The sequence below is a fragment of the Myxocyprinus asiaticus genome, chromosome 33 (genome assembly GCF_019703515.2).
Source record: "Myxocyprinus asiaticus isolate MX2 ecotype Aquarium Trade chromosome 33, UBuf_Myxa_2, whole genome shotgun sequence".
In the NCBI taxonomy this organism is placed as follows: domain Eukaryota; kingdom Metazoa; phylum Chordata; class Actinopteri; order Cypriniformes; family Catostomidae; genus Myxocyprinus; species Myxocyprinus asiaticus.
The window spans coordinates 22,419,830-22,436,516 of NC_059376.1; the positions used below are offsets into that span (position 1 = coordinate 22,419,830).

The 16,687-nt window shown below is 38.5% G+C and overlaps 1 protein-coding gene and 1 pseudogene across 2 annotated transcripts in view; one reads left to right on the top strand and one right to left on the bottom strand.

Moving 5' to 3' along the window:
* LOC127424328 (protein patched homolog 1-like) overlaps positions 1-1,512 on the bottom strand; it is a 108,064-nt gene extending 106,552 nt beyond the window's left edge. For both annotated transcript variants that reach the window (XM_051669400.1, XM_051669401.1), the window contains exon 1: positions 1,004-1,512. In XM_051669400.1, the coding sequence (XP_051525360.1) occupies positions 1,004-1,171 (168 nt within the window). In that variant the 5' untranslated portion in view covers positions 1,172-1,512. The remainder of the gene's footprint in view (positions 1-1,003) is intronic.
* A 5,895-nt stretch (positions 1,513-7,407) lies between these two features.
* LOC127424050 (uncharacterized) lies at positions 7,408-11,184 on the top strand (annotated as a pseudogene).
* Positions 11,185-16,687: the final 5,503 nt, after the last annotated feature.

Genomic DNA, 16,687 nt, shown 5'->3' on the forward strand with positions numbered 1-16,687 from the left:
TCTCTCACTGAATCATTTGGAGCGGTTTCTCACACAGTAAAACAGTATCGGGATATTTACGAATACAGCGCTGGATACAGTGGAAATGTCCGTACAATCAACTGAAACAAAAGACTGTCTTTTTGAGAGGTAACTTTGAGAAACCTGAGCTAGTGCTGTGTCATGTGAACAAGGGGCTGTTCAAACTGAACGTGTTTTTGCGTCCGCTCGCACTGTTCTTTAGTCGTATTCAATGTAAACATTCGGTAGATGGATGTCTTTTGACAACTGTGTCACGTTTCACTGTGTTTTTAGCATCTCTCACAGGAGCGCTGCATTTTTAGACGCTGTGTCAAGTTAAAAAGAACTTCTTCAACTGATAAAACGCGTCTCGAGACACCTGCGTTGCTCTATTCGTTGTGCTTTTTTAGCGCGAGAACGCGTTTGTTCTGAATGGTTACTGGAAGAAATGCTTTAGCCAATAGTTACATGAACGCTACTTATACTCGAGAGAGAAAAAAAAATGCTTTTCTCAAAGTCACCAGAATAAAATGATTTGGTGTTGTTTTTGCAAAGAAAAAAAATGTACCAGGGGAGCATGCCCCCGGATCCCCATACATATAAAGTTCAATTAGGCAGATTTCTGTGCGTACCCTCAGAATAAATCCTGCAGGCGCCCTTGACATCCCCAAATAAATAATTAATTATCTCTTCTGAGAGAAAGATCAAAGTGGGAGCCAAGACTTTCCTAGCTTATGTTTACGTCTGACAGATGTTTCGGCGTTAAAAAAAAAAAAGTACATATTCGGATTATTGTAATTATAGATGTACATAACGGAGACAAAATGCAGTGTCCAATAGGGCATCCCTTGAGTTGTTACAGGTCACTTCATGCATAGACTCTGTTCTCTAGGACACCCCCATCGGTGCCGTGGCTATCCCGTTACCTAGCGACTTCACTATAAGTTGGACACTTTCTCAGACTTTTCCCAACAGATGCAAACGGGACAAAAGTAAAAAGCACCTCTGATATCTGCTCCAACGCAAAGGCGGCATCGCAATAACTCGGCCGCTGCAAATACTCCAAATCCGCTGCGGCGGTCCGACAGTTCCCCCTGTTTCTCCGTGTTAACCTCGGCCGATCGGGGTCTCTGTTGTCCTGCTCCTCGGAGACATTAACAGCCGAGGCCATGTTGCAAAGTCTGCGCTGAACTTCTCGTGATCCGCGCTAGTCTATTTCCCCGCGAGCGATTGGCGATAACCGAAGAAAACCAAGTTTCTCTCTCGTTGAGCCCAGATCCGCGAAGCACTTCATACTCCTGTTTGAGACGGCGAGTCAAAGTCTGCGCCTTCCATTCCAACATTTCGCGAATCTGGAGGTCTCCAACAATTCCCCCACTTTCACGCCGTCTTCTTGAAGGGTTTGCGATATCAGAAGGCGAAGTGGAAGCTGTGGAAACGTCGATCTCGCGGTGGCTGAAGCATTCTGTGATCTATGTGGTCCCTCCTCAGGCCGCGCGACAAGACGATCTCTGAGACAGATTCAATAGATGTGAAAAAAGTCCACTCTCCATTCGGAGACAGAGGAGGAGGGGCGTGGCAAAAGAGCGACTCGAAATCCCGCCTCCGGGGCTGTCAGATGGCCGGGGATCCTGGGATCTGATTGGTTCCAGAAGGGCAAAAATTACTCCGCAAACACGACTATTATTAGCTGCTTAGCAACAGCTCCCCAAAGTAGAGAGACCACCCAAGCCGCGAGCCCTCGTGTGTGCATCTCAAACTTCAGGGGAGTCTTAAAGAAGCAAAGCCCACTTTCTGCGGACTCCAAGAACTGGGTCCAAATCGACGTTTTTCGAAGTACTTAAAGAAAACTTTCAGAGCAGAAAACAGACACGCAACAGAGCACTTTCGAGCTCTTTCTTTCTTACTTACCTAGCCTTTTAAAAACATTTAAACAATACAAGACATTTACGTTTAAATTAATGCAAAGGAAAATTCTCTTATCATTTGTTCACCCTCATGCCATACCAATTGTGTATGACCTTTGTTCTTCTGAAGAGCACAAATTAAGATTTTTAGAAGAATATTTCAGCTCTGTAGGTCCTCATAATGCAAGTGAATGGGTGCCAAAATTCTGAAGCACTAAAAAGCAAATAAAGGCAGCATAAAAGCAATAAATATGACTCCAGTGGTTAAATCCATATCTTCAGAAGCAGATCACTATGGTGTCTCGTTTTATTATAAAATCTACTCCCTGCCCTGTAGGTGGCGATATGCAGAAAAAATGTGAATCATCAAAAACACAAGAAGAAAGTGAAAGTGGAGATTTATAGTTAAAAAGGACATAAATATTGACCTGTTTCTCAACCACACCTATCATATCCCTTCAGAATATATGGATTTAACCAGTGGAGTCGTATGGATTACTTTTATGCTGCATTTATGTGCTTTTGGAGCGTCAACATTTTGGCACCTATTCACTTGCATTGTATGGACCTACAGAACTGAGATATTCTTCTAAAAATCTTTGTTTGTGTTCAACAGACATATCTAATAAATAAAAATGCCATTATTCATGACTCTTAGTTATGCCCTTCTGATTAGTTATAAACAATTTCAACACCTTTGCTTTCATAAACGTTAATGGAGCACTATCTGGACTGGATACTGACCTTTAGGCTATTTATGTATAAATAGATATGTTTATGTGTATTTATACATAAATAATATTATTTGCTTTCATGCAGCAATATGCAGCAATTTTCACGCTGGCTACCACCCCTGGAGTTCGCTAGTTCGCTAGTTTGAATCCCAGGGCGTGCTGAGTGACTCCAGCCAGGTCTCCTAAGCAACCAAATTGGCCCAGTTGCTAGGGAGGGTAGAGTCACATGGGGTAACCTCCTCGTGGTCGCTATAATGTCGTTCTCGGTGGGGCACGTGGTGAGTTGAGCACGGATGCTGCAGTGGATGGCGTGAAGCCTCCACACACGCTATGTCTCCATGGCAACGCGCTCAACAAGCCACGTGATAAGATGCGCGGGTTGATGGTCTCAGACGCGGAGGCAACTGGGATTCATCCTCCACCACCCGGATTGAGGCGAATCACTATGTGACCATGAGGACTTAAAAAAAGTGCACTGGGAATTGGGCATTCCAAATTGGGTGAAAAAGGGAAAAAAATCCCCCCCCCCTCCCCAAATAAAAAAACAAAAAACAATTAAATAAATAAATTGGTGACACTTAACAATAAGGTTGTATTCATTATCATTAGTTACCTACATTGGTTAAGATTAACTTAAAGAATGAACAATACATTGTATGCATTATATTTAAAAAGACAGAACATGCTATTTTTCTCTGAAATATGGTAAAAAAATAAAAATAAATTAAAAAAATAGGTAAAAAAAAATAGTTTTTTAGCTGTAAAAAGTGTGATTTTACAGTGTAATTAACCATAAAAAAATAAATTAAAAAAAAGAATATATATTATGTTTAACAAGATAATACATGTACTTTTTACAGTAAACAATTGTTACAATTATGGTGAAAAACAATAATCGGGCATTCCCAGAAGTCCCTTGACCCATTACATTATTTTCTTCTTATATTTAATATCAGTTATGTACATTGGGGTGTTCTGTGTTATTTTATGTAGTGTAGTTAATTTTTATTGCATTATTTTGTGTCGTATTACACTGATGGTGTTTTGTGTTTGTGTGAGTGACACTGTGCACTGTCTCTACATGTTATTACTCAGTTATTAATCATGGAAGGGACACTTTTTATCATCATGTGGCCTTTTGCAGTTACTGCAGTGATAAACAACACATTTTAAAGTGAAAAGCAGACTTTTATAGTTCCAGAAGTTTAGTATATCAAGTTTATAACATTTAATAATCTAAACGGCAGTGAACCGTAAAATATACAGGCATCAAAATTACATCCTGTAAAGCCTGAAACATGGTCATGGTATTTTACTGGAATTGGTTTTTGTGTGTGTGTGTGTGTGTGTGTGTGTGTGTGTTTTACTTTTACAACACTGATCATTTTAGGTAATGTGAATTTCAACATATACTATTAATACATTATTATAATTTAAAGTTTTACATGTTAATATGCATTATAAACATTTATATTTCCATAAAATAACATTAACCAAAATTAAAAAATGTTGTAAAAAATCGTTAATGATACCTAATGCATGTTAACAAACAGAAACTTATTGTAAAGTGTTACCATTAAATGTATTATTTTTTTTTAAACCTCGAATTCATGTAGTATGCTAAAGACAGCTCACAATTGTAAGTAATTGTGTACTTTACTTGTACTGACTTCCCTTTCTCAGTCCCAACTGGGCAGTTTAGATATTGGCCGTACTGAGAGCACTGACTCCTGGCTACATGGCAAAGGAAAAATGCAATTAATGAGGGTTGTCTTTTAGTGCACAGGTGAGTTAAACTTTTGAACAAGTCTGTGCCAAAACATGGGAATTCCTTGTCTTGCAGCACTTTTTTCATTATGTTGTGCAAACATTACGGTTTTATGCTATGCATAACACACATACAAAATATTTTATGACTATTGAGAATAAGTAAAAAATAAAAAATAAAAATGTTACTTCGTGAATCCGCTCTGTAATATGTCATGATTAGTTTTCCATCACATTCTTGAATCACTTTTCTAAATGCAAAGCACATTATTCAACACAAATTAATGCAAATATATGCAGTTACACAGTGACATATATAAGCACTGAACAATTATTGAAGTAGTGATATCATCAGTTTAGGAGGCTAGGAAGGAAAGCCCTGATATTAGTAAGAAAATGAGAAACAAAATTATGAAAAATCTATTTCCTAGTCCACCCTGCCATCAGGAAATTATTACAGCAATATTATTTTCCATCAGAAAGGGGGGAAAAAAAACTAGACCATTAGTCGTTAACTTCCTCGGCTGGATTTTCGAAGCTATATGATCTGTCCTGAGCACTATGTTTCACTCAGTCTCTCCCAACAGTCCTCTAGAGTTTGCCATGGTTCCCACTACATTGATGTACCCATGACTTTTCCCATGTTTATTCTGTAGCACAAGGTTGTGCTCAATCACACAGATGTGTTTGACAGCTCTGAGCACTTCTCTGCCAGTGTTTATACTCTCCAATTTCCTCTGCGATTGTGTGGTTCTTGTATAATCAGTGTGACACTAGAGCAAGGAGAGCACTTAATAAAAACTGGCTATTTACCTTTGTACAGTGGCTGGATGTTTTCAATGGTGGAAATGTTTTATTCTGCATTTTGTTCCAATTTCTTTTTTGTGACTTAAAGGTAACATTAACAAAAATTAATGTCATTTCCAGAACAACTTTTTTTTTTTTTTTTTGGCAGGTAGGGTGGGGGAAATGCAGATTTAAATGTCACATCTTTTATTTGTGCAACACTAGATTGTAATTTTCCCTGCAGTGTTTAAATAAGGGCAAATACTGTTGGGTGCCAACGGTGAAGCCTGTCACGTGCCTGTTGTTCATGTATTTCTAACTTCCTGCACTGCCAACATGACAATTTGTTTGTTTTGTTGCTTCTAATTGGAAATATTAATTAAATTATGGAGAAAAATTAAGAAAATAGATAACCACAGGGAATGTTATAAGAATTATAACACAAGCAAGAGCGATGTTGTTCTGAATATCAGCACGGCAGTGACTACCTGTGGAACTCAGCCTGTGATATTGTTTTATACATCAGTTCCACAAACAAGTAAATAATATTGAATGATTTATGCTTCGTACAGTACAGTTAATGAGTGCATGGGTAACACTTCACAATAAGGTTCCATTCATTAACAGCAGTAATGCATAGGTCTCATAACCTAAAAAGTTTTACTAATTTATTAATATTTGTTAATGTTAGTTAATACAATTGTCCACTGTTAGTTCATGTTAGTTTAAAGTGCATTACCTAATGTTAACATATACAACTTCTGATTTAAAAATGTCATAGTATATGTTGAAATTAACATTAACCAAAAGTAATAAATGCTGTAAAAGTATTGTTTATTGTTCCCAGTCCCATGCTTGAGCCCCTACGCTTTGGACAACACGCCAAATATGTTCACCTTACTACACTCCAAGACTATATGTACAAGCAAACTTGTGAATGAGTAAATGTCTTTGAAAAACATCCCGAAAATGACTGGTAGATGTCCTTAGTTATATGGCTTATAAAGGCATTAGTTGGCAGTAATTTATAGTCTACAGTATGTATTCCATTTTAAGAAAAGTGATGCAAGCAGTGGTCAGAGAAGTGTTACTCGCTGTTTGATTGGATTGCAGTTGATAGCAGTTTATTCGCTATGTAGTCCATCCTAAGACCAAGATGAAGCAGGCAGTGGTTTCAACATAGTGGTTTGTAGTTCTGTTTTGTTTGAAAATACCTACAGAGCAGTTGGGTTCACAATGCCAGATCCTGATCTATGCATAGTCTCTAATCTTAGCAATCTTCATTTTCAAGCTTAAGACTGACCTCTTCCCATATTTCACAAAATTCCAGATTATGCAAGGATTTTGTGTATAGTTTTTATTGCATCACCATAGAAATCCATCATACATATCCTCATCATTTCTCAGAAACAGTACACTCCTCTGTGAATGTGAGATTGGTGTGTTGTTTTTCAGACGCCATACAAACTGTTAATCATTTCACTCTCATTAGCATGGTGTTTTTATGAAGACCAATTTGAGTAGCTTCCTGGAGTCCCTGAGCAATATCAAGTCATTCATTTCTTGCATAATCACAAAATCCCAGTATAGTTTCTATACCACGTGAGAGGTCCTTGGAAATCATGGATGTCTTGCTTTACAGCTGTAAGTGTTTATCCCATAAGCATCATGACATAAAGCCTGCTTAACAGACTCTCATCTGAATTACTGCATGAGGACCGAACACACTAAAACTGATTTGCTGCAATATTCAAAACCATTTTCCATTGTCTTATTTGCATAACAGTAAAGTCCTCCAACCTCTAAAAGGCCATATTGAGAATACTGAGCATAACTAATCAATCATATAGGCCTAAAAGTAAAACACTGTGCATAAAATAAAAAATACTCTCCAATGATATCTGCATCATTATTGCTTTTACTTCAATCTGACAGCCAAAAAAGTATTACATATACAAAGCTTTGCAGTTGATTGAGTTTCCCCGTGGCATATTTTGTCTAAAAAGAGACCTTTATATTCATTGAAAAATGCACGAGGTCTGGAAAGGTTTGTATTGTCGATTTAACAGAGATATTTTTATTTTATTTTTTGTCTGATTGTATCATTGTGTCATTCTAAACTCCCCAGGCCCTGCCAATATTACAAATGCCATATACAAATCATCTTTGTAAACTGTTACTGATGTGACATAATTTATACTTATCCACTTAATATGTACGCCAGCACCAAAAATGTAAGACATACAACTTGAAAGAGAATTGTGTGCATCATTGGCATTTATGACTGTATGATAATATGTCTACGTCCTTGTGTTAAATCAAATGTGATGTTTTCAGGTTCTGACATATTATTCATCATGTTTAATATTACTTTTGACATACGACAGAGAGACATCTGTAGTTATTTACCACAGGCTGTGCTTGGATTATACACTCTTGGACAAAAAGTGCACAAAAAAAAAAAAGTGAAAAAAAAAAGTGGAAAAAAAAAAAACCCTGCTATGTTATTTAGATTTCTTTTCGATGTGAACTCTGTCCCTTCATCACACCATCTTGTATAATGTAAAGTATACAGTGCATACCATCATCTCTCTCAGCTTTAAAAATCTGTTTAAACATAAAACTGAAATGCAATGCTTTTTGAGATAGTCCAATCAATGCCTGCCTTTAAGATTTATGGCTTTTATGATCTTTCTTCAGAACACAAATGCTGGTGGCTCTGAGAGCCTGTTAGCACTTATGAAATAATTTAGGAAAAACAGACATCATTCACAGATCGAGTGATTGTGTGAGAGAAGGGAAGAGGCGTGGTGCAGATGTTGAGGTCCAACTGCGGGTCTGCAGGGACCATGGACCTGCAAGGTGATATTTTGATGAGGTTACTGAGAATAAGATCAACGTAAACCATGCTATTGCAGAAAGAAAGAAGAACTCCAATCTGTATAGCAGGATGTGAAGCCCAATTATTTTAAGACTAAAATATGAATGTAGAAAGGCATGGAGTAAATCACAATTGAACGTTGAAAGTATGTTTGGTGTTACCAAAATTCCACTGTTTTCTGCGTTCCTTCTTTTATTTCATTAAATTGTACTCAGACAACAGCGAGACCTCTTCAACATGTCAGCAAAAAGTAATTTACATTATGTAAAACAACTCTACCATTACAAAGAGGAGAGATTAATTAATTTAATGGGGCATGTGGAAGCATTTAATCTAAGAGTGGTGGTGCTATTCTTTTACAGTAGATGTACTGTAAAGGCCCTGGCATACTAACAGTGAAGTGCTTCTTCGTTCTTTGCTCAGAGCCAAAAAGAACTTCAAAATAACTGAGCAATGACATACTGTTTGCGAACATTCAGACACCCACAACACCGCTGGGGGAGGTGTTAAGAGGTACATTTAAATATTAGGACGCTCAAAGTTACATGTAAAACATCAACTAATGTGACATTAAAATGTGTTATCAATGACTTCATGCCTCATTCTATGAGTAGAATTCACACAAGATCAGTAAAAGAAGCTGTTTTAAGTAATCAATGTTGATGGAGAACCAAATCGACCATGTGTTCATTGGGAAGAAGTTCAGGAGATCTCTTCAAGATTTGCGCGTCAAGCAAGGAGCCGACATAACATCAAACATCAATATGCCAGGAAGTACTAGGCCCCAAGAATTACAGCCATAAGGAGTGGATCTCAGAAGAGACCTTGAAGAAGATGGAGGAGAGGAAGAGGAAGAAGGCTGCAGTCAACAACAGCCACACACAATCTGGAAAAGTCAAGGCCCAGGAGGAGTATGCGGAAGCAAACAGGAGTGTCAAGAGAAACATCAGGACAGACAAGAGAAACTACATGGAGATACTGGCAGCAGGAGCAGTGGAAGCAATGCACCATGGGAATATGCGGGACCTGTGGAAGCACTCCGGAAAGTACAGCAAGCCAGAGAGACCAGTGAAGGACAAAGAAGGGAAAACAATACCTGACAAAGAGAGACAGAACAATAGATGGGTGGAGCATTTAGAAGAGTTGATAAAAAGATCGGCCCCACAGGAACCACCGGACATCCAGCCAGGCGACAGTGTCCTGCTGATCAACTGTAACGCGCCCACAAAGGAGGAGATCTGCAAGGACATTAAGCAGCTGAGAAACGGCAAGGTTGCAGGACCTGACAGCATCCCGACAGAAGCGCTAAAGGCTGATGACGAGAACAGTGCCAAGATGCTCTATCCACTCTTCAGCAAGATCTGGAAAGAGGAGCACATCCCATTAGAGCGGAAGGAGGGCTACCTTATTAAGCTCCCGAAGAAAGGCGATCTCAGCTCCTGTTCCAACTACAGAGGGATAACACCCGGGTAAGTTCTTCAACCAAGTCCTCTTTAACAGGATGAAAGACGCTGTTGACACACAGCTCCGAGACCAGCAGGCTGGTTTCCGAAAGGATAGATCTTGCATTGACCAGATCACAATGCTGCCCATCATCCTGGAGCAGTCGCTGGAGTAGAACTCACCCCTCTAGGTCAACCTCATCGACTATGAGAAGGTATTCAACAGCATGGACAGGTAGACTCGGGGTGCTGGAAAAGATAACCAAAATCATCAGGAACACTTACGAGAGGATGACCTGCTGAGTGGTCCATGGCTGACAACCCACCGACACCTTCCAAGTGTGGACAGGAGTGAGGCAAGGATGCTTGCTGTCACCTTTCCTGTTCCTGCTGGCCATTGACTGGATTATGAAGACATCCACAGCCCAAGAGTGAAATGGCATCCAGTGGACCCTCTGGACACAGCTGGATGACCTGGACTTTGCCGATGACCTGGCCCTTCTCTCCCACACCCAGCAACAGATGCAGGAAAAGACTTGCACCGTAGCAGAAAACTCAGCACGCCTGGGCCTCAACTTCCCACAGAGGGAAAATTAAGGTCCTGAAGGTCAACGCAGCCAATGCAACCCCCTTCACGCTGGAAGGTGAAGCACTAGAAGGGGTTGAGAGCTTCACCTACCTTGGCAGCATAGTCGACAAGCAGGGTGGGACAGATGCCAACGTAAGAGTCTGGGTAGGCAAAGCGGGGTCAGCTTTCCATCATCCGAAAAATGTCTGGAGCTCCATGAACTTGACCACCAACATCAAGATAAGGATATTTTTTTTGAGGGGGTCTGGGTAGTTCAGCAAGTAAAGAGGCTGACTACCACAGCTGGAGTCACAAGTTCGAATCCAGGGCATGCTGAGTGACTCCAGCCAGGCTTCCTAAGCAACCAATTGGCCCGGTTGCTAGAGTGGGTAGAGTCACATTGGGTTAACCTCCTCGTGGTTGCTATAATGTGGTTCTCGCTCTCGGTGGGACGCATGGTGAGTTATGCGTGAATGCCGCTGAGAATAACGTGAGCCTCCACACGCGCTCAACAAGCCACGTGATAAGATGCGCGGATTGAGGGTCTCAGACGCGGAGGCAACTGAGATTCGTCCTCCGCCACCCGGATTGAGGCGAGTCACTATGCCACCACGAGGACCTAGAGCACATTGGGATTTGGGCATGCCAAATTGGGGAGAAAAGAGGAGAAAATCCCCCCAAAAATAAAAAAATAAAAATAAGGATTTTTAACACCATCGTGAAGCCTGTGCTACTTTATGGACCGAGACCTAGAGAACCACTGAAAAAACCATTTTCCAGACAAATCAAGACGTTCATCAACACCTGCCTCAGAAAGTTTCTTCAGATCTGCTGGCCTGACACCATCAGTAACCAAATCCTGGGGGAGCGAACATGACAGCAGCCTGTAGATGAAGAGATCCTCCAAAGACACTGGGGATGGATTGGCCACTCCCTCCGCAGATCCGCATCCAACACAGCAAGGCAAGCTCTCACCTGGAACCCACAGGGGAAAAGAAAAAGAGGCCGGCCAAGGAACACCTGGCACTGTGATCTGGAGGAGGACACCAAGAAAATGGGAATCACCTGGGGACAGCTGGAGCGACTGAAAATATTGTAAATAAAGTGACTGACTGGCCCAAGATCGAGATGCCTGGAGAACTTTTGTAGGCAGCCTATGCCCTGCAAGGTTCCACAGGCATAAAGCAAAAGCAGCACTTTACAATAAGGTTCCATTCATTAACATTAGTAAATGCATTAGGTATCATGAACAAACAATGAACAATATATGGTTTACTGCATTTATTGATCTTTGTTCATGTCAGTTAATACAAATACAACTGTTCATTGTTATTTATGTTAGTTCATAGTGCATTAACTATGTTAACAAATACAACTTTTGATTTAAAAAATGTATTAATATATATTGAAATTAACATTAACTAATATGAATACATGCTGTAAAATTATTGTTCATTGTTAGTTCATGTTGGAACCTTATTGTAAAGTGTTACCTTTAAAGTAATAAATGTGCAGTAGATAATGTGTAATTTGTTTGTTTACATTCTGAATTCATGACACTAATGCGCTAACACACTATACGTGGTCATAACATGCTAATTACACTCTGTTATTGTAATTTATGATGACACTGATACTACTGCAAAGATGGGTGTATAAAAGAGTGTTAATGGGCAGAATACAGACAAAACAATGATGATATATTTACTCTGCGTATATCTTACATATCTTAATCGGAGTGTCTATTTGCACCCTGTTGAAATAGCATCTGCCACACAGAGCAGCTATTTACACCCCAATACTCTGGTGGAACCACAGAAATATAAGACAAACTAACCAACAGATGTCACTGCAGTGGCAAGGGGTGTAAAGATGGTGTGTGAATATGTAGTGTTGTCTTAGCGACCATGGTTTGAATCTGTGTTTTGTCCCACTCTTTTTTCCATTCGATTTCCTGTTTCCATTCTTAATATTTCCTTTAATACTACTTAAAATGGTAGATAAATGTTGATTTCATCACAGTGATTTGGTCACGGTGGATGTCGAGGAGTGCAGAGAAGGGTTTGATCCAGAGGCGGGGTCTGTTGATTGCACTCGTTCCCGCGTGAAACCATGGTTACTGTAGTAAAACCAATTATTTTTTCTAAGGGAAGGTTAAGGTTAGGTTTAGGGGTAGGAGTTAATGTAGTGTGTTTGTAGGACTCTAAATAAACACAATAAACACACTGCAGTGATGCCCATACAGTATGTTAGTATTTAAATATGGCTGCAAATAGTATCTGACACTATTTGCACCAGGGTACAATTAGTATTTATCATTATTTGCACCAGGGTTGGGGTGCAAATAATATCTGACACTATTTGCACTGGGGTGTAAATAGCATATATCATTATTTGAACCAAGGTTACACATCTGCCTATCTTAATCTGTTATTGGGCAGATGTGTAAACGACTTTTGGCTGCAGGTGGCACACAAGTGAAGCAGCATTTCAAATAACAGAGTGAATATGCACTTAAAGGAATAGTTCACCAAACAATTACAATTCTCATCATTTACTCACCCTCATGCCATCCCAGAAGTGTGCCATTCTTCACAATGCAAGTGAATGGTTGCCAGAATTCTGAGGGTCCAAATATCAAATAAAGACATCATAAAAGTAATCAACCTGACTCCAGTTGTTTAATCAATATCTTCTCAAGTCAATTCAAGTCATTTTTATTCGTATAGCGCTTTTCACAACAGACAGTTAACCCACCGACCCACCCACCACCAAAAATAAAAGTAAATAAAAGTAAATGGTGACTAATACTAATACTGCCTAGAAAGAAAGTTTTGTGGGTTTGGAACAACATGAGGGTAAATGAGCACAGAATTTTCATTTTTGAGTAAACTAGCCCTTTATGATCAACTTTAATTTCTTATCACAGTGGGACCTAGATATGAATCTTTTCTAGCATTATTAGCAGGTATGAAACATAATTGCAATGACATTCTTGAAAAAAGTTAAACTGAAATGAACAGAAATGGAAATATTGTTCTACTCGAACTTCCTTTGAAATCAATACCAGGTTTTAATAATGTAAAATCATAATAACGATAATGAGAAATGGGACAACAAAGAATAAATGAACTTCTATTCATGTGCATCGGATCATGTTTATCTAAAATGTGGGGTGCAGACTGACACAGATTCAGTGCAACACCTGGAAAGCTTCACTAAATCCTTTTGTCTTTTGGTCAGAAAGCTTACACAGAGAAGCCTGGTAACAGAACTTGTTTGTATTATGAAAGTGATTATTCCTGACTGTCAAACACTGCATTCAGGAAGACTTATGGCCACATGTGCTGCAGTGGTCTTTGCATGTGTGCAGTGACTGAGAGGAAAATCTTGGGAAAATAAACACTTCTTACATTTGTATTTGTTAAGCAGATGCCTGTCTTTTTTCATTTTGTAGCACAATGAAAATCTTGGACGGCCCCCACAGATGACAAAAAGAGCACTGGAACCAAGTATTTTAGCCATCTTTCAAGATGTATGAGATTTTTGATAACAAGTTCAAGTTTCTTTGATAAACAGCATAACCCTAAGGACTGATGATTTAAAAGTGTTTTTGATGGTCGCACATTGTTGTTGTTGAAATGGTAGCAGCCAAGAAGTCTTATCAAATGAGGTACTGACAATTGTAAAGTTCTGAATGAAAATTTGGTTGGTGTCAGTTTCTAGATTATACTCTCTTTTATCTTATTTTTTACAATAGTCAGTTTTATACAACCAAAAGTCACCTTCGGTTAGTGTGTCTTTTCTTGTGTGTATATTCACGTCTGTAGCAAGCAGGTCTTTCCTGAAATTGCGTGGATTGTTACTGGCAGCAGTTTATACAAACACAACTGTGAATTATGGTCATGCTTTCTTTATTAAAAGATACATATATGTTTGCAAGTGTTTGTGAGTACATTTATCTACTGTAATTGAAATTAAACTTTTTACAACAAGAATCTAGTCTCTTTTGTAAAGAGTCAAAAGGTTTATATGCCAGACAAAATTCAAGGAATAATCTATAGCATATGTGTAGTGTTTACATTTACTAAGGCATTACTATACATCTTTAAATGTGCATATTTGATAAAACAATGAGCTTAGAATATTAGCGACAGGTAAAAAAGCACTTTCCATCATTCGGACAATGTTTGAACGACTAATACTTATTAATTGTAAGATAACATCTCCACCATCCTGTCGTCAATGGGTTTTAGACCCATTGTTTGCCCTCAAGCTTATGAGGGCTGGAGATTACATTTGGAATCAGAAATAAACCTAACAATTATACTAAGGCATGGAGCCCTTTTCTATTTCTTTTTAAAATATTTTAGTTTTATACATTTTTGAAAATGTTTTTTAAATGTTTTTATTTGTTTGTTAATTTATTTAATCCCCCTTTTACTATTTTAACTTTTATAACTAAGTTTCAGTCTATTTCAAGATTGTTTACTTCTTATATTACTATTTATATAATGTATAGTGTATACAAGTGGCATACAAGGACACTGTTTATGTTATTTACATAAATAATTTACATTATTGGTATGTCAAACAAGTCTTAAAGGGATAGTTCACCCAAAAATTTTAATTCTCTCATCATTTACTCACTCTCATGCCATCCCAGATGTGTATGACTTTCTTTCTTCTCCAGAACACAAACTATGATTTTTAGAAGAATATTTCAGCTCTGTAGGTCCATACAATGCAAGTGAATGGGTGCCAAAATTTGGACACTTCAGAAATCATATAAGTCAGCATACAAGTAATCCATAAAATTCCAGTGTTTTAATCCATATCTTCAGAAGTGATTTGATAGGTGTGGGTGAGAAACAGATCAATATTTAAGTCCTTTTTTGCTAGAAATTCTTCTCCCTGCCCAGTAGGGGGCAATATACAGGAAGAATGTGAACCATCAAAAATACAAGAAGAAGAATGTGAAAGTTAAAGTGGAGATTGACTGAGCAGGGAGGGGAATTTACAGTAAAAAAAAGGACTTAAATATTTATCTGTTTCTCACCCACACCTATCAAATCACTTGTGAAGACATTGATTTTACCAATGGAGTCTTATGGATTACTTTTATGCTGCTTTATGTGATTTTTGGATCTTCAAAATTTGGGCACCCATTCACTTGCATTGTATGGAACAAAAGAGCTGAGAAATTATTCTAAAAATCTTCATTTGTGTTTAGCAGATGATAGAAAGTCATAGACATCTGGGATGGCATAAGGGTGAGAAAATGATGAGAGAATTAAAATATTTGGGTGAACTATTCCTTTAAGATTTTTAACTGAATTGATTTCCAATTAAAAAAATGTAAAAAAAAAAAAAAAAAAAAAGTCAAGAAAGCCCATATTTCATCGAAATCTTCTCTTACATTCAAGGCTAGAGACAAGTTTGTGTTTGCGTCCTCATTAAACTTAATAGAGACATGTGGTTTCTCTGGTAAAGTTAAGTCGAACATTCCATGTATTGTTCAGGACATTTTTCCCCTGGAACCCAGGAAGAGAGCAAGCTCCCCGGAACAAGCCTGGGAGGTAGGAGACCACACACCATGCAGTATTTAGTTTACACCGCTCTTAAGCAGAACGCCTCTGTGCTCAGCTTGCTATCTGGTATCAGTGTTTAAACATGACCCAAAACTTGCTGAAATGAACTTCTGAAAGTCAGTAACAAAGTATAATATTTGTTGCTTTATATGACCACCCACATGAGTGTATTTACACAGCCCCAGGTCACTGACACCGCCTTTGGTTGCGTTTATATATGTGTAACAATAATGCCAGTCACTGTGTGATTTTGTATTAGAGTTTCAGATTATCAGTTGGGTCACATGAAGGACTCTGTGGGATTGAGTGAAGAGTTGTACAGTGTTAACAGCACAAAGAGTCAACACAGCTGATTGCTTGTTGTGTGCATTGCCCCTATTAGCCAAACAGAATTGATCAGAAAACCTCTGCTTCGGTTCTGCCTCATCCATCAGTCTCATCTACAATAAACAATCAAAATATTACTGTTAAATTAAGTTATTTGGACATGTTATAGTTCTCTCCCAGAGAAAAATTCAATTGGTCAAAGGTTGCTCTTACATACAATAGTTCAGGAGATTTGTAGTCTCATCTGGAATGCATGAGGGTGAGTAAATGATGTGAGATTTTTCATTTTTGGATGAAGGGATAGTTTATGCATTCCAGATATGTATGACTTTCTTTCTTCTGCAGAACACAAATTATGATTTTTAGAAGAATATTTCAGCTCTGTAGGTCCATACAATGAAAGTGAATGGGTGCCAAAATATTGACGTTCCAAAAAGCACATAAAGGCAGCATAAAAGTAATCCATATGACTCCAGTGTTCTAATTCATATCTTCAGAAGTGATTTGATAGGTGTGGGTGAGAAACAGATCAATATTTAAGTACTCTTTTGCTTGAAATTCTTCTCCCTGCACAGTAGGTGGCGGTATGCATGAAGAATGTGATTCACCAAAAACACAAGAAGAAGAATGCAAAAGTGATCTGTTTCTCAGCCACACCTATCACATCGCTTATGAATATATTGA